This window comes from Adiantum capillus-veneris, chromosome 29 (genome assembly GCF_014529385.1).
Source record: "Adiantum capillus-veneris isolate H3 chromosome 29, ASM1452938v2, whole genome shotgun sequence".
Classification (NCBI taxonomy): domain Eukaryota; kingdom Viridiplantae; phylum Streptophyta; class Polypodiopsida; order Polypodiales; family Pteridaceae; genus Adiantum; species Adiantum capillus-veneris.
The window spans coordinates 77200567-77219335 of NC_140959.1; the positions used below are offsets into that span (position 1 = coordinate 77200567).

Sequence of the window (18769 nt, forward strand, 5' to 3'; positions counted from 1 at the left end):
CCTACACCAGACATTGCATTGATAGCAGCAACCAAAACGAGAATGGAGGTGGATGTGCATGCAACCATGAAGTGTAATTATGGATCACAGAAAGCAACATAACATGATGTATGCATATTTATTTGTTTGTGTATATCTTTGGATTGCAAGTTTTCCATATGACACCAATAATGTGGATTTGCAAAGGGAACGGTGCAATGAATGACTTCCTTGCACTTGACTGAAAAACCAAGGTGGTTAATCACGAAGGAGAACCATTAAGTGCTATGTAATTGGTGAGTAATTGGTGTTCAAATACCATATTGCAAAGCAAAGCATTTCAATGGTCTTTCCTTACAAGAGGTGGAAGCAAATGATGGGAGTATGGGAGGCACTCAACCTTAATGTTGCTACTTGAGGCACCATAAATCTTCAAATATGTCTCCATAGTGATGTCAATAACAATTGGCACCTTGGCCATCTTTACAAGCATCTCAATCTGAGATATACATTGCTCAAGTAGTACCTCTTTTTTGTCGATGACAAAGCTGTTCGGTTTACAAAAAGAAAGGCTTTCTTTGTGAGGAGATCATGTTCCAATGATGTATTATTGTAAAAGCTTGTAATTGATGCAATTTTCACTCTTATTTAATAAATATGGTGTTATCTCATATCTCTGCATATTTGTCCATTTTTAAGTTTTTCTAGATTATTTTAATTATTAATAAATTTTTGAGGAAATGTTCAGCTTGATTGATTGTAGTTGTCAACTAGTTTAGATGATATATTGTGTTGTTTTTTACAAAAATGTGTTTTAATTCATACATTTTAGTTATTTTTTGGGTTTACAAAAAATAAAAATCAAAGTGACTTTGGGTATACAAAATCACTTTGTAAGTTTATGAAGTTTATTTCCCACTTTCACAAAGCTCAGGCTCTAAGCTCTCTTTGCATCTTCCTTGCGCACAAACCAATGGGAACACCATGCGACGTACTTGTCGCATAGATCAATAGGAAGGTGGGCCTTGTAGATCGATCACATGACCACCTAGTGTGTGTATTAAAGGGCTCTATTGACATGCAAGCCGCAATTAAGTTGCACGCAAAAGCCTTCAAAATATTTCTAGAGTACATGGAGGAGCACATGGCCGAATATGCAATTGTGTTTGAGGGTTCCAACATGGTGTGTTTACCGGTCAATTTCCTCAAACACTTGTACCAAGCTGAAACAACTTTCAATTTACCCTTTTGAGGTTCATCAAAGGGCTCACCAAACAAGATTACAAGATAGAGGATGAGGATGGCCTCATAGACTTGGACATGGGGTGTATGTTAAGGCACTTATTCATAACTTTACTTGTGCTTGAGGTCATGGAAAATGGAAAAAGAAAAAGAACAAGCAAGAAAAAAAGACCCTGCAACGATTGTGGAGGAGGCAAAGGAAGATGTCAAAGAGGTTAATGAGTATATAGAAGCATTCATGGCACTTTTTCTCCTATAAGAGTCCATCTCTGCTAATGAGCAACACATGATAGAGGGGGAGGAAGTGCTCGAGGAAGTTGGAGACTTCCAATTACTCATTTTGCATGCATTGGTGTTGGAGGATCTTCAATTTATTTTTCTCATGTCATTGCAAAGACACTTGGACGCAGAGAGAACGAGTCACTTTTGGTGAGCTTGCTATCTATGAGGGAATAAAGGATCCAAAGCACCAACACAATTTGAACTCGATTTTGAAGAACAAAAGTGTCTCAAAATACGCTCCTATTTCCCTAAGAAAAATGAGCAAAATTTGGTGCAAACAATGGCAAGTACCCGAGTTGAAATCAAGTCATATGCTTCTTTTTATGAGAGTGTGCCCGAAAGTGCTATTCACCCACACAAACCATTGATTCCAATGGGTGGAGATGATCGTTCCAACATGATTCTTACGAGAAAAGCTCTCAAAGAAATGGATGAGGATATTGAGGTAAAAGATACTTAAGACGTAAACAATTGTCCATATTTTTCGTACAAACAGAGATAATGTTCTTTAAAACGTTTTGCAAACTATATACCATGTTGACAAATTTGCTATGCAAATTGGAGGCTCTCACAATGTGTCCGTTGGCAAAGGATAGCTCATTGTGGCACTACCTGAGCTATCTGGGACCATCCATTCTTTGATTTGTTCACACAAGTACTTCAAGCATGGTTATACAAAGCTTTAAGCTACTGAACTCAAGGCGTTGAGTGTCATCATGAGCAAAGATTCACATCATTTTTAATGCTAACAAATATATACTAGTGGATTGGTAAGCACCTTGGGTCATTGCTATCCCAATTTAACCTAAGCTTAGGTCAAGGGGTGAAAAACCCTAAAGGGATTGCAAAAACCCTTGGCATGAGGCCATCCATACATCCTATCCCTGTTGATGTATTTCATAGAGTGACAAACATTCCTTGATGTAAATACAAATCCATTAGAGATAAAAGTGTAATATTTTATCTTGTTTTGTTGACTTCATCTTGTACTATGTATTTTTTAAATTAGTTTTAAGTTTTGAAAACTTTGAATCGCAGCGTCAAAGTCCGTCTACTAGGGGTGACTGTTGAGCATTTTCTCACCAAAATCAAGCTAAGAGGCACCTTGTGGGGCCGAACAGGTCATACAATGGCTTTGTGTGCCATGCCACATTGTATTCGAGGATTTTTATGGATGTCGTTCTTTGACATCATTGTTTCAAAATAAGATAAACCACACCTCATCACTTAAATTAGAACAACTTGAAATGTATAATTGCAAAAAAAATAAAAAATAAACAACTTAATTATATAATTGCAACAAATGAGACAAGCAGTCATTGATATTATATGAAATGGTTACATCTCTCAAAAAGCAGTTTCATGGAAATATTCTAATACTTATGGAGGCAACCCTCATTTTTTAAATTGATTGCAAGAGCTAGATTGGTTTGTTTCCATGTGATCGTCTTGGCATCCACTATACAAGAGACGCCATCTTGGAATAACTACACCAAAATATCTTTGCAGTGTCTTATAATGTCATTAGGGTAGCATGTTGTATCCTTGTCACCAAATCAATATATTCACCTTTAATCTCCCTAAATACTTGAGAGAAAGCCGCTTTAGGAATGATTGTCCTAATGCTCTCTTTTATTGCTTGATCTCTCTAAGAGCCATTGTTCTTGATCTCCATCTTTGTTTCTTTTGAATGGTTGGTGGAAAACCAAGCCCATTGAGGAGGGTCATTCTTATACTTTGTCCTCCTCTCCTCTCATGCCTACTACGCTTGAGGAGTGGGATTGCCTTTTTTGTATTTGCTCATTTCTTAGGAAGTTGCAAAAACCTTGTGGGTTGCACCTTCCACTTGCACCTTGTTTGGTAGCTCATGTGCGATCTCTAGCGGTCTTCTTCTTTTCTCTACCCTTGCTTGTAATTTGGCAAGCCGATCTCTCTTGCCCTTTGCCCTTTGCCCTTGCCCACTTCTCGTGCTCCTTCATTTTTTTCTCCTCCTCTTGCTTCTTTAATGCTTCTTTTTTGTTTCCTCTTTCTTTTGCTTCTCTTTGGCTCTCTTGATCTGTTGGCTTCTCTTGCTTTTGATTTTGGGTCACTGGGTATGAACTTCCTTTTTAAAAAATTAATGCCCAGGGGAGACTTTCATGGCATGGATCGATTGATTGCTTCGTGTGCAGGCTGTGGCACGAGTGGCACTATCTCTATATTTAGAGGAGGGTCTTGATATTCTGCTTAGGTGGCCTTTATTCCTCCTCTACTCTTGTTTCTACTTAAGCTCTTCTTGTCTCCTCAAACCTATCTGATGGTTGTGGATTTACTGTGGTTTGATGGGTGGAGGTCTCATTAGCATGTGTGGTGGTTTTGTGCTTCGTGTCATCCATGGCATGCAAGAGATGAGTGCATGTTTCTGTTTTCTTTAGAGGTGGCTTAGAATGTGCAGATGCGAAATGCACTATAAGTTATGAGTATTGACTTATATAGCACTTAAATTTTTCAAAAAAGTAAAAAACTTAATAAAATTAATAAAAATTCCAAAAAACTAAAAAAAGACAAAACTTTGCACATGGAACCACCAATTGTGCTGAAAAAAATTTACACTGTATGTTTAAATAGAGATGGTAGATTTGACAAAAAAAATTATCAATTTTGTCTCCAACGCTTGTCATTTCCTCACCTAGTTTTCAACCACTACTAGAGACGATCTCTTCCACTTGAGACGTGATACGATTTTGATCACCTCACATTGATCACTTTTGTGATCTTGCAACTAAGACTACTTTTGACGCGAGCCTTCTTTCTCTCTCTTCCCACTAAAACTCTATTGAACCAGTTCAAAATTTCAAGCAGGGCATTGCTCATTTTCCTCCCACCTCCATGACGTTGTTGGGAAGACAAGAACAAGGGGCACCTCTATATTAATGTCTATAATGGAAATTGATATATAGTTATTTATTGCAATTGACAGGTGGAAAAAACATGACTGAGCTATGGACTATATGAAAGGATATTACATTTATTTACATTTTATTATTCAAAGTACTCTTTATGAGCTATGATCATTATTATGCCTGACTGGGCAGTTTGCATCCATTTTGAGCATTCAAGAAATCTATAAATAAATATGTGCAAGAGGAAAATGCTCTCTCTTGCACGGGGGTAGATTGTATCCGTGCATTAGCAAGAGAGTGGATCAGATTGGTATGGGTGCACAAGTGAAGATAACCTTGAAGAGGCCAGTGACTCCAACTACTACTAAAAAATTGATGACAAGCTTGAAAGCAGGATCTGAGGTGCCTGTAATTTCCTTGTGCATGTCAGGTTGATAGTAGAAGGTCCAAGAAGCGAGATAGGGAAGAGCCACATAGCAAAAAGGGTGGCATGCTTGGAGGCAAAAGCAACGAAGGCAGCGCTAGTGACTAGAAACATGAACCATGAGTAGAAGGGTGAAGATGGGGGTTAAAAGCTTTAGAATATTTGTCCCTCACCGCAGTTCAACTGCAAGGCTTATTTTCAAACTATCTAGAGGGCACTGTTGTTATAACCCATGAAAACAAGAATGTGGAGGTAGAGCGAGCGAGTTGAGGTGCTTTAGGGTGAATCTAACAAAGTATAGAATTTTATTTAAGGTAGAGCCATTAGAAGGGATGCAAGTAGATTCTATGTATGCAAGTAGAGCGAGCGAGTTGAGGTGCTTTAGGGTGAATCTAACAAAGTATAGAATTTTATTTAAGGTAGAGACATTAGAAGGGATGCAAGTAGATTCTATGTATTCCAAATTGCAGCACGTGGATGATTTGGAGTTGGAAGAATTTGAGAATCCTCCATGCAAACTAACCTGAAGGTTTGCACACAGAGCAGGATACTAGTAGGTTGAGGATTGGCATTTGTGCAGTTCAGGACAAACCAGGATGTAAGTCATACAATTGAGCTCTCTCTAATGGGATGCCTAGCCCAAGGGATCCTCGTTGAAGATGTTTTCTGACAAGAAGCTTTGTAAGCGTGACAAAGGAACAACTACATTCAATGATGTTGTTCCTTATGCGGGATGTCTCATGCAAAAGGATATGCTTCACAAACTATGGACTTGCCAGAATTGCAAGACTGAAGTGAACAATCCACGCAAGTAATTTTGTATAATCATACCAAATAGGTCAGAGAAGAACTTAGAGACATAAACAACCAAGAAATAGTCTTGCTATTGTATTTTTGTGGTTTAAATTGATGTAATTAGCCATTCTTTTATCCTTCGCGTATTGTTTGTATCCTAAATATGTTTAACTAATTAAAGATACTCTCTATCTTGCTTGGGTGATTGACTCATAATCAAGGTATCTCCTCAACCTGATACTCAACACTAAACTCTGTACCTAGCAATGGCCAATGCAAGTGCTAGTGAGTCTCAAGCTTTTAAGAGTGACTAAACTTTTTTACAAGCTAGACCATCAAGCATTGTCACAGTAACTGTTAAATTACCTTCTTCACTTTGTACAATTAATATATGTAGTCAATGCTGATGATACTTAGCCAGACTTGGCTTCGAAGACTTTGACCGGGTTCCATCCTCTTCTAGGATCTTCAAATCACATTTTCTTATAGCATTGAAGAGTGTCGTGGCCAAAGGCCTTCCCATTTGGCTCCGTGGATGTAACACTCCACTCTAGCAAACACGAGTATTTGTACTGACAATACCCAATGATGTAGCTACATTATCAATATTCTATCTTTAACATTATCTCATGCCTAACAAGGTGAGAATCTTCAAGGGCCTTCTACTATCAAGGTGGAAAGTACACTCAAGGGAATTACTATAACAATAATAAGTGTTCATCTCATTTTGCAGGGGTCTTCAAGTATGCACATAGTAATCCATGTTTTCAAGTTTAGGTCAGACTCTAAGATCCTAAGTATACTTCAAGGGTCACATACAAGGTTTAGGGTTTTGTGGTGAGGTGTGAATATATGTAAATTGTATGTTTTTACTTCAACAGAGATCTAGGAGCAATCACATTTTTTTAAACAACCACATGAATGTTTTAAAGCCCTCACAAGACTTTAAAATTTTATCATGCATCAGATAAATTGGACTTTACAATTTTATCATGCATTAGATCATTTGGAAATTCTCCAAACTATAATACAATAGAATTTCATAATAATTTTTGTCCTAGAGCACTCCTTTGAAGACAAATACTAGGAGAAAACAAGGAAGATATAGTAAACATAAAAAGTGCAATGGCCCTTACTACAAGTGTTATGATTAATGTTTCATTTGCTTGTATGAGCTTAGTATCGCTTTGACATAGAACTAATATCCACTGGTTAACCCATCTTTGCAAACCATTCTATAAATAGCATGTTCATTATCCTTTTGTTTGTGCTCAAATCTGTCTATTTTCAACCCCAAATGTGCATCAATTTTATCATTTATAACATTTGAAATTCTAAGAATAAATCGTTTTAGTGCTTTGTCTTTGAGAAATACTTTTGTAGATAAAGCTAAGTACAATGCTATCATATTAGAGAACCCCCATGTATGAAATGTTTTAATGCATTTTGATAATATACATCTAGCAAGATCATTTCAAGTATCTTTGATGAGTAAGCTCTCTCTATGTATCTCTAGACCCAGATGCTATATATATATATATATATGTATATATATATATATATATATATATATATATGTATATATATATATATATGTATATGTATATATATATATATATATATGTATATGTATATATATATATGTATATGTATATATATATATATATATATATATATATATATATATATATATATATATATATATATATATATATATGTAATACACCATCCACATGCTTATTCCACCTCCTTCTTATCTTAAGATCTCCAAATCCCCCCCCCCCCCAGCCTTTACAAGTTCTCCTTAATATGAAAATCTCCCGAGCTTGATAGATGCTCCTTTTATTTAATTTCTTTTAAGTGACTCTCTTTACAGATATTTCTAAGCGGCTACAGACAAGTAATTTTGTAACAAGCGAGAATATTGCCAACAAACGCTTTTAAAACACAAGTCTCTTTTACCTATCGGCATTGTCTTATAAGCTATAAAATCAATTATCTCTTACATCATGGCTTGTACTGACATTTATTGGAGCTTCTACTGACACAATTTGTCATGAAACTATACAACTACTCACATGAGCTCAATTGATTTGGGATGATTGTCAATATTTGGTACATACTTCAACATTCCAACCTACTCCAATTTGGCACCAAACATGTAGTAAATGTTTTGCTTTTTGTGCCTTGTCTAGTCCATTGGTCACTTGCACATAGACTTGCCAATTTAGGTAGTGGCAATCTTTAAATGTCCATCTTGGTGTAGATTCTTGATTTATGAAACACCAGTTATACGTGTAGATCCATCAATTTAGGCAGCACGAGTGCAGATTCATCGATTTATGCATTACACCAACAAACAACAAATTCATCAATTTAAACAAATCATTGTAGATTAACCGATTTAGGTAGCACGAGTGCAAATTCACCGATTTAGGCATCACAACTAAATATAGATTTGCAAATTTAGACAAAATTAGTGCAGACTTGCTGATTTAGGTAGCGCGTCTCATTGGTGTAGATTTGTTGATTTAGGCAACACCAATCACAAAAATCATGTTGCAATGGCTGGCCACCACTATCCTTAGTGCGATTTTGTTACCCGAGTATATGATGATATTTGGATTTGAAATTGGATTTGGTAAATGATGATTTCCTGTTGCAATAGTGTATTTGAAATTGGACTTGAAATTTATAAAGATTGATTACTGAATGATGAGTGTAACCAATGATATCCTGATACATTAGAATATAACATAATACTATTTATTCTAATGGTATGAGACACTAGAATATGCAGTATGTGGATGATGATGGGCATAAGCAATGTCGTTTAAGTTTATGAATTTTTATTTCAATATATGCTATTTCTAACACAGAATGCAAACTATTGTTTTTGACAAATATGATTTGCAGGTTCTTATCTTAGCAGCTGCAAACAATTTCTTTTTAATACAGAGGCATGTAATGAAAATTGATCTATAGTTATTATTTACTACATTTGACAAGTGGAAGAAGCATGATTGAGCTATGGGCTATGCAAAAGGATATTACATTTATGTAAATTTTATTATTCAATTGCTCTTTATAAGCTATGATCATTATTATATTCAATCGGGCAATCTATGTCCCTTTTGAGCATTCAATAAATCTATAAATAAATACGTGTAAGAGAAAAATGCTCACTTTTGTACCGAGGGAAATTGTACCCAGTGCTTGTGTCCTTCTCTCCTCTCTTCTCTTCTCTTCGCTGTGCCGATATAGCACTCCACTCTAAGAGGTACACGTATACGTGCTTCCTCACTCACTCTTGCTCACTGTCTCTCTATGTTCGTGTATAGCATCAATTATTGTGCACATGCTATGTGCGAGGTACATAGATCTGTCAATTTGATTGTTTATATTTTGATATTTGCAGGGCTCTCCACACTCCCATCTCTTGCAATGTCTCTCAATAGCGCTCAAGACACCAATTAAGCACCACAAGCCATATCAAAAGAAATTTCACAACACCATGACTCAAAGATAAGTGACCCCTTCGGAATTTACAACCACATGCCCACCCAAACGACCACCACAAAAGCCAAGAAGCACATTTCTTGGCATGGATTTACAACCTTGAGGAAAAGGGCTTCCCCCTTCACCAATTGACTCTTCAAGATCACAAGTTCCCAATGTACACACACCACAAAACAAGTGATCTTCCACAACTCACTCTACACCAAATTGCCAGCAAGTTGCGATAACCTACACCTTGTGAAAAATAGACTGTACTTTTCAGACCACAACTCCAAAAGGGATGCTTTCAAGCCTCAAAAATTATTTGCATTTTTTACAACAAATGTTTTAAAGACCACAAATTTCAAATCTATATGAAGTTTTAAGCCATATCAACCATGTAAGGAGCCAAGGAGTACTATCGAAACCTATAATTGGGATAACTTTATTGCTTTACAGATGTCATGCAATGACTACTTTTGATTTGTTTTGTTGTTTTTGCATTTGCATGTTTGAATGATCTATGAGAGTATGTGCTTTAGATCACTTTGAGGTTGATTGTAACCAAGGTCAATCGTAAGATCTAAGATATTTGGGTTGAGTAGAAATACACTTCCTTTGAGGGGGGGGTCTCACATTCAAACCTTAATGTGTCTTGTCCTTGTTTCTTTCATTATTCTTATGAACATGTGATTAAGATGACTATGAGTGGTGAAAATTGTATATTTCAGTGAGTGTTGTCTTGTCGGATCAAACAAGACTCCATTACTTGGTAGGAGGATATCTTTCAAAAGCATATTTTATTATTTCCACTATAAATATAATTTTTTATTTCTTAATGAGCAAGAGATCCGATTATGATTTCGTTTGACATAAACCACACCAAATTGATGCATCAATAATGAAAAGCATAAAGGCATGATTTGACTGGGAATATAAGCTATATATACCACAGGGTCATGTATTGCTAGTACAAACCATTATTGGATTGATATATTGGTACTCACAAATGTAAGGAAATCATTGAGAAAGGATTACAAAACCACGTAAATATTGGCAACACTAGATTTGGTTTTATCTCAACACAAACCGACAGAGGATTCATGTGTGAAAAGCACAACTCACTTGGCACAAACCATTACTAGGTTTTAACCGGGGGGGGGGGGGGGGGGGGGGGGGGGGGGGGGGGGGGGGGGTAGTTTGCAACGATACGTGTATAAAAATCGCTTGGATGTCTACGAGGACAATTCCTCCAAGAACTTACATACATTGCATGATATTGAGGGATGAATGTTTGCAAGATTCAATCTTTGTGAATAGTCTACGTGAAATGTTGGATGTCATGTATGTTCATCATGTGGTATAGGTGTCATTTGTGCCCTATCTTGCTTCAACAAATTAACAACAGAGCTATTGGCAAGATAGTTGTGGGCATTTCTACATGGAGGCTAGTGTGGAAGTTGAATTTGCCCTTTTACAAGTGCGATGAAGATAAATTACGCCTCATTTACAAGGAGGAATGTCAACTCCTCTAAGTTTGAATCACTTTCAAGCTTCTTCCTGTTGCTTCACCATGCGTATCCCAGTCGTACGCTCTAGAGTATTTTTATACTTTGGCTCTTGTTATTGGGGAGATCACTACTTTTTTAATCAGGACAAATCAACTAGTGAAACAACACAATAGTTTACAAAAATACATAAAGATTATCTGTGAAAGAAATTTCTCTATAAAACATAGAAAATTTAATGTTTCCTTTCTATAAGGAGCCCTGCCGAGAGTGCCGAACTCCCAACAATCACATTTTGATGGGCTTCCTTCTAAAGTGATAATTGTAAAGCTTCACCCCAATGGGCTTCCTTCTATAGTAAGACTTTGAAGCCTCTTGCAGTGAATCTAGCAAGCCATTTGTGAGTGACAATAACAAACTCTTTCTTATTTACTCACCCACCTCATTTGACTTTCAGCACAGACCCATTTGAGCTCTGATGCGCGGAAAGTTCTGCAGTATGATTCGGTTCAAGATTATTCTTATCCCCATTAATAAAGGCTGGCTGATTTGTTGAGGAGAGCAGCCTTGCCCACATTCTATCAGCAATGTTCACTTGATTCTGCCTCTCTGTTACTCTCTGCATCAAGATTCATAATACAAAAATAATTAGTCAATGTTTTGTGCAGTACATTTCCACACACACACACATACTTATGTACACATGTATGTATGTATATATATATATATATATATTTACACACACACACACACTATACATACATACATATATATATATACTAGTACGGCCCGCCGCCTTCGGCAGCCTCTCTCTCTCTCCCTTTCTCTCCCTCTTTATCGCGTGCAAAGGGGCTTGTTTTAGTTTTGGACTTTAGCCTTCAGGTCGCAGATTGCGACACGTGTAAAGGGCTCGCCCTTCCGCCATATTATGTTAGTAGATATATATATATATATATATATATATATATATATATATATATTTACACACACACACACACTATACATACATACATATATATATACTAGTACGGCCCGCCGCCTTCGGCAGCCTCTCTCTCTCTCCCTTTCTCTCCCTCTTTATCGCGTGCACAGGGGCTTGTTTTAGTTTTGGACTTTAGCCTTCAGGTCGCAGATTGCGACACGTGTAAAGGGCTCGCCCTTCCGCCATATTATGTTAGTAGATATATATATATATATATATATACACACACACACACACATATATAGAAACAAAGACAGCATCCCATACCGAAATAGGAATATATGCATGCCGGCCGTTTACAGGTCCAACCGTAAACCCCGTATATCCCGCCATAGCTCCATGGATACCGCTTTGCGCCAGCAACGTACAGTACACATTATCTGCTGCATTGCTAGGTATGGCGCGGATCATGTAGGTGGGATCTGCAAAAATATCACTGCTTCTAAGAAACAAGACTGCTGGATAGCAGCATGTAAATACATAAACAATAGAATGGAAACATTAGACAACGACTACATTAGCTGGTTGAGGTGGTCAGGAAAATCCAGCAGAGTGCCAAGATGATCTCAGATCAGGCACAAGCCTGTAAGGGATGGTGTATCCGAGGCCGGATGCTCGGGGGATTATCTCCAAGGGTAAATTTATTAACAGGGCCAAGTGCATATGAGCAGGGTCAAATCAAAAGCGTGTCTTGAAACTCACCATTCATCCTTTTTAGCTCCCTTGAAATTAGCCCTGTTCATATGTACTTGGGGATTATTCACAAGCACCCAATCTAAGATAAAACATCCCTTGCCGGCTCACGCCTAATCCCTGACTATCTCGGCACTATGCCGGATCCTTATATTTCCCAACCACCTCAGCAGCTAATGAAGTCGTTGTCTAACAGGAAAGGTCCTCCACTACCTATATATTTCAAGTTCAAGGCCTCTCCCTTTTTGAGAAAATAATCCTGCATTTTGAGCACCGGAGGTAAGTTGTTGCAATGTGCAACAAAAATATCTACCGCATAAGGGATACAATCACCTTAAGCTTTTGAGAAAGCCACAGCCCTACATCCTGAAGCAGCTTGTTTCCTGATGCATCGCATGCCCTAGTACTGGTCTCTATAAGTTCTTGACCTGCCCCTTCAGCTGTGACTATTACCATGTGACCGTTTTCTCGTAGACGCTTTTTGACAAATTGGTAGAGCCCACCATCACCTTCCAAATAAAAGGGAACCTCTGGTATCAGGCATAGATCCTGCCAAAATATAAACCATCACCTAAATTTCTCCATTTGTGCTTCTCAAAATTTTGTTTGCGGCGGGCACACTTACCACATCACGGCTTGCCAAAGTAGCATACATTGCAATATACCCTGCAAACATCATAAATAACACACTTAATCCCCCTTCCTGCCTTTATTTTCTTCCTGCTTCCTTTCAGATTCCTCAGCATGTCTTAAAAAGAAACAAAAAATTACCAATGCCATTTGACAAAATGGAATTTCCAAAATTACCTCCAACTCTTACAACATGATTAATGAAATGCAGAAAATAATGTTTTTAGAGATGCTTGCAAGGTTGAGAATGGGGTATCTTGGGAATTTTGGAAAAATTTAAGGGCATTAAGGGAGTTTTTGGCAAAATTTTCTCATTATGTGAGGTATTTTGGGAGCTTCCACAAAGTTCGGGGCATTTTGGTAATTTTCCCTGTTGAAAGGCTAAGATGGAAAGTAATACCACAAAGGCATAGTTTTTTAGTACTCAGATGGTACTTTCACTCCCCTTTTTCTTCATTCCCCTTGAGCCCTCACCTTTAACCTTTAGGCTAGAATCTGGTGAATCTCCACCCAACAGTCCTATGTAGTCTCATCTATGTATAGCCCCTTAACTGCCCGCTCCCCTTAGGATAGGATCATTGTCCTCACATCTTAGGCATTGACTATCGTCATTTAAATGTGCTTCCCCTGTGCTTATTCATAAAAATAACCTCAATCTTGCTGAAGAGTTCTGGGAATGTAATATTCGGATGTACTCCATGCACAGTCGTGAGAAAAGCTGTACTCTATGATGGTCTTTGTACTTATGGTTTTTTGTTCATACAGAGGTGACAAGAGAATAAGAAACAGCTCTTTTCTGATCGACTCAATAAACATCAAAAACATGAGTTAATGTTGGAAAAATTGATAGAAAAGAGAGGATACAGGTTAAAATAAAATCACTAACTCATGACGAAAATTGATGCAAAAATGATCATGAGGATTTTAGTAGAAAATTCAAATTAGAAGAGTGACCTAAGCTAACAGTTAATTTGTGAGACATACTTACCACTGTAACGACCCATTAACTTGACAAGACCAATTCCATTTTGTGTGCTCTCTGCCTCTGTATGTGCTGCATTAATAGCCCTTTGAGCCTCTTCAACAGCCGTATCGAAACCAAAAGACCTATCAATCACCTGAGGAGTGTGATGAATACTGGTGTCATTGTTCCCCTAGGCTGGGAGCTTGTTCTTAAGGAAGCACTTGAAATGTTTGCTTACAGCAATGTCGTTGTCAATCGTCTTTGGTATTCCTACCACAGCTACCTTTAAACCCCGTTTCCTTATTTCCTATGCACACCAACCAGAAAATCATACAAAATGATTAGGTCTCCACAAGTCTGGAAAACTAAAATTCCTGTCAAAACATCTCAAATGCATAATGGAGGGTGAGTCTAGGAAATGAAAAGCCTCATGAAAGTGGAACCTCAAAGACTTTGCATGTCTGTGGTCGAGCGTGCATGCAATGTGTGTCATGCATTCTTCTTTTATTTTTTTAACCTTTCCTTCCAACGTTTTCTTCTCTTTAGAGTTTCCTTGCATTATATATGTACTGAATTTATATTTTTTGAAGCCATTAAAAGATGGAGATATAAGCCATTTGTGCTTAAAAAAGTCAACTTTTGCAGTCACCTCATATATGAGAGCAGCACCTCTCTGAGTTCCATCTCCCCCAATAATGTACACCTGTTTACAAAGACCCATTCTTCCTTACAAGTGATTCAGCAAAAGTTTGTTACACCAGTATGTTTCAACTGCATGAAACCTAGCCGCAAATTACTTGATTAATGCCACGGTCCTCAATACTGCTCACAATCTTGTTAGTGTCATGCCCACCCCTGGAGGTTCCAAGTATGGTGCCTCCTCGTTTGTGAATATCATTGACAACCTTTGGATTCAAGTCTATTGTATTCCGAGCATAGAACCCTCTGTAACCATCCTGGTTAGCCAGAAATTAGCAAAGCAATTAATTATAGACGAACTCCTTTTTAGCAATTATTTATTGATTATTAAATAACTAATTATAATTAGCCAGAAATTAGCCAAGCAATATCAAAGATGAAAGCATTAGAAAAATAATGAAGCATCAATTATCATACATCCAGCAGGACATTTAAAGATAAATTTTCTTCTTTTTCATCAGCAAATACAAACCAATCATGCAACAGCAAACAGATCTGTTCTAACCTTCAACCTCCAAAAGACACAGCTAACCTACCATCTATGCACAAGGCTCATGTGAATTGAATGATTTTAACTTCTATCAATTCTACTCAACGCATTTCTGAGAAAAGAGAAGCAAAACAGAGCTTTGTCTATACCTGCTTCACACGAGAGAGTAAGGATTCAGAAAACTACTAATGATATTCTCACACTTCAATAAGCCAACTAACCATGGCAGACCAAATGTCAGTCATCCAAGAGCAGGTATGCCTCAATTATTTTGTCAGAATCGATCCTTCAGCCAACACCTGCATCCAGATACTCTTTCTCTACTTAGAAACTTCCCAGAAAAATCCACTTTCATTGTAAGAATGCTAGAATCAACATCTTCTGCAAGCTTCTGCAGATGCTGTGACTCTTTGATCCTCCCTTCTAGGTGTACATTGCCCCATCCTCTCTAGCCACTATTCTCTTAATCTGGCACAAGCCTTAAAAGCTCAGATTGATATTGATGGGAGTGTTAAAAAACATTCACGAGTCATCTTGGATTTATGTTCTCCTTGAACCTTCTCTAGCAGAGAATCCCTAATCTAAAGCCACCTTTAGTTTGTCCGATCATCTAGTCTTAGATTGGGACAAAACTGCATGAGAAGGAAGCAATCGGCATCGGGGTCATTATGGGCTCTATTGAGGACCGGCAGGTTTGTGCAGGTAGGGCCCGTAACCTGTGCCGTTCAATTTGACATACACTGAATTGTAGATTGTGGAGGTTTAGCGTGGTGTCAGGTATTGTGAGTTACACAACATGAGAAGCAATGTTTATGTATGAAAATAGAGGATTTCTGATGTATGTGAATTGTGGCATTACTAGAGATATGTCATCACCAGATGGTGGCCGCTGCCATCTTAGGTTGCATGTAATGGTTGTATGGCCACTTTGGCTCTGCATATGCACTTAAGCCCATTTTTCCTATGTATTAGCCTTTTTTTATGCTGACGTGGCAACCCTATGGGCACTCCCATTTTGTGTGTCTTTACCTCAATTTCAGCCAAATATAGGTGATCATTAGGGCTCATTCTTATCGTCAATTGAGTGCTCACTGTAAAAACTCATTCCAAAGTGAGTTATTGCTCTTGGGTAATTCTCTCTCTCTCTCTCTCTCTCTCTCTCTCTCTCTCTCTCTCTCTCTCTCTCTCTCTCTCTCTCTCTCTCTCTCTCACATTGTGTTTTGTCTCCTCCCTCATCTATTCCTCTCTTCAATCCTTCATGGTATCAAAGCAAAGAGCTCGAGAAAACCTTGGAGACCCCACAACAAGTTGCAGAAGGCTTCTACAAGAGATTTCCTGAGGGCAACTTGTTTCAATTTACCATGTTTTTGCATCAGCTCCCAATTTTTAAGAATTCTATCCTGGGAAACCCTCTCTGGTACCCTCATTCTGATACCACTGAAACCTTTCTGTTCGTTAAGAACAAATGGTGATCATAATAGCAGACACTTCAACTTGGGGAGAGACAGAAAGAGAAGAAGAAGAAGAAGAAGAGAGTTTTAACATTGTAGGAAACTATCCCAAGAGACCTTAAAGATCTAGCCGAGAGAGAGAGAGAGAGAGAGAGAGAGAGAGAGAGAGAGAGAGAGAGAGAGAGAGAGAGAGAGATGAAATGAAATGCCACTTGGTTGGTAGTCGGCCTCATGTTTCTTGGGGTCCCATGGCAGCGGGTCCAATGCGCTCTTTAGGTGACTAGAGTTTTCAAGCTTGTCAGAGGAGGTGCAAGGTTTCCAGCTACAGGGCATGAGAGGAGTGCAGAGCATGTGCCAGGACATCTCAGAGGCAGTTCCAGTTGAGTGGCTCACACCTCTCGAGCCAGAAACACCCAGGTGGATGGGAGCCTTCACACGACTGGAGGTTCTCATCTCAGTCCGGGGCTGCTCAGAGACTGTTCCATCCCTTTTCTTTGAGCTACAGGGTGAGGAACGCTTACAGCGAGTTGCAATAGAGGCCCCGTAGGTGGCAGAGTGTTGTTTTCAGAGGATCCCAATGGTGGGCATCTGTTGGAGGACTTGTGTCATCGATCCTGACCCAACAGCTCTTGAGACTGGACACTGGAGACAGTGGGCTTGGGAGTGCTGTCCACTGGCACGAGTACAGTGGGATCCTGGAAAGTGGCTTTGGAGGGACCCTTTCTCTTCTGCAGACCACCCAGGTGTCTCGTTCTTTCAGTACACTATTCGACTGGGACGTCACATACTAGCAGCACACAGAGAGGCCCGCCCCGCTGCAGCACCTCATTGGCAGGAGGAGGGTCTCACAGCTGAGTTCTTGGCAGCTTTCTGGGAGAGGTTGTGGGACTCCAGACAGCTGAGGCGAGTCACCTTGTTTCAGTGTGGCTGGTCGCACACAAAGCTATAGCAGTTGGGAGCTGGCTAGTGCATAGTGGTCTCTCAGCCGCATGTGCAGCTTGTGACCATCTTGTGGAGAGTCAGTGTCACTATCTTTGGGACTATCTTTTGGCACAGTAGGTGTGGCTTAGAGTTCTTCGGCTAATGCCTGCTCTTTCCACGGCTCGACAGTACACTTGCGGAGCAGCGGCTTGGTCCACCCTCACGGGCCTGGCACTTCAGTTTGAGCTATCTTCCACCAACAGGATGATAGTGATGCAGGAGGGGCCACCTACACTCCAGCCTGCCACAGAGCTTACTCTACAAGAGTGGTGCAGTGAGAGAGAGGAGTGTTGGGAGCTCGTCAATGGCCTGACACTCTGGTTCATCTGGCGGGCCCGTTGCTTCCGCATCTTTGAGGCTCGCCCTGTGCCACCAGCAAAGACTGTTCGCGATCTTTGGCTAGAGCTGATCCACACCCTCACAGGAGAGCTCGAGAGACCACAGGGCAGCTCCGACCGCATGCGGGAGCGCAGAGAGGCTTTCCTTCGACTATGGCGTCCTGGGCCTTTCTACACCATGGTCCAGGGTGTACTCCGATGGCACTACCGACCACCAGTGTGGCTTTTCCCTCGCCCCATTTCTTGATTTAGCCCCATTGTACATATGTTGGTTTTTCATTGGGAGAGTCTCCCCATCATGGTTGTTGTAGCCCTCTCTTGAAGAGGTGGTTGTAGCCCTATGGGCAGTTTCATTAACTAATAGAAGGATCTTTTTCTCGGAAAAAAAAACGTCTTCAAAAAGCCAAAATGACCTATGAGACCTATTTGTTACAAAATGGTGAATCTAATACCATGTCCGGGTACAAAAGAACTAGAACAAAGATACTACTACTAGAATCCATCCTCATCTGCACTTTGGATGTCAAGAGAGTATGGCTCGAATCGTCTGCTCTAGTCTTCGTCGATCCTGTGTAGCCCCTCTCGTCAATCGTGGCCGTTTGGATCTCCGTAGCTCCAGTGCTCGGTCGATGAGAGTGCCGGTAGTGATCGAATGAGTGTGGGACGAGCTCTGCACACACACACACACACACACACACACACACGGAGATGAAATGAAATGTTATATTAAATGTCTTCAAAAAGCCTATGAGACCAAACTGATACAATCTTGGTGGATCTAATCTAATGTCTAGGTACAAAAATAAAAAATGAAGTAAAGTAAAGTGAAAGACTAAAATCATCATCAAAGCCCAAGGATGCCCGGCATTGGGCGTTGTCCGAGAAAGTACTACATCGATCATTGGAGAGCTTCGTCAATGTCCGCCTTTGT

At 39.3% G+C, this 18769-nt stretch overlaps 1 protein-coding gene across 2 annotated transcripts in view; it reads right to left on the reverse strand.

Annotated features, from left to right (window-relative positions):
* Positions 1-10741: 10741 nt before the first annotated feature.
* LOC147419441 (ATP-dependent 6-phosphofructokinase 6-like) overlaps positions 10742-18769 on the reverse strand; it is a 58175-nt gene continuing 50147 nt past the window's right edge. Inside the window, exons 6-14 of one of the 2 annotated variants that reach the window (XM_086506179.1) lie at positions 14677-14835; positions 14529-14582; positions 14118-14186; positions 13904-14033; positions 12911-12951; positions 12619-12834; positions 12499-12544; positions 11860-12014; positions 10742-11229 (exon numbers count right to left, since the gene is read on the reverse strand). In XM_086506179.1, coding sequence (XP_086362305.1) covers positions 11053-11229; positions 11860-12014; positions 12499-12544; positions 12619-12834; positions 12911-12951; positions 13904-14033; positions 14118-14186; positions 14529-14582; positions 14677-14835 — 1047 coding nt within the window. In that variant the 3' untranslated portion in view covers positions 10742-11052. The remainder of the gene's footprint in view (positions 11230-11859; positions 12015-12498; positions 12545-12618; positions 12835-12910; positions 12952-13903; positions 14034-14117; positions 14187-14528; positions 14583-14676; positions 14836-18769) is intronic. The other variant, XM_086506180.1, reaches the window with a different exon arrangement.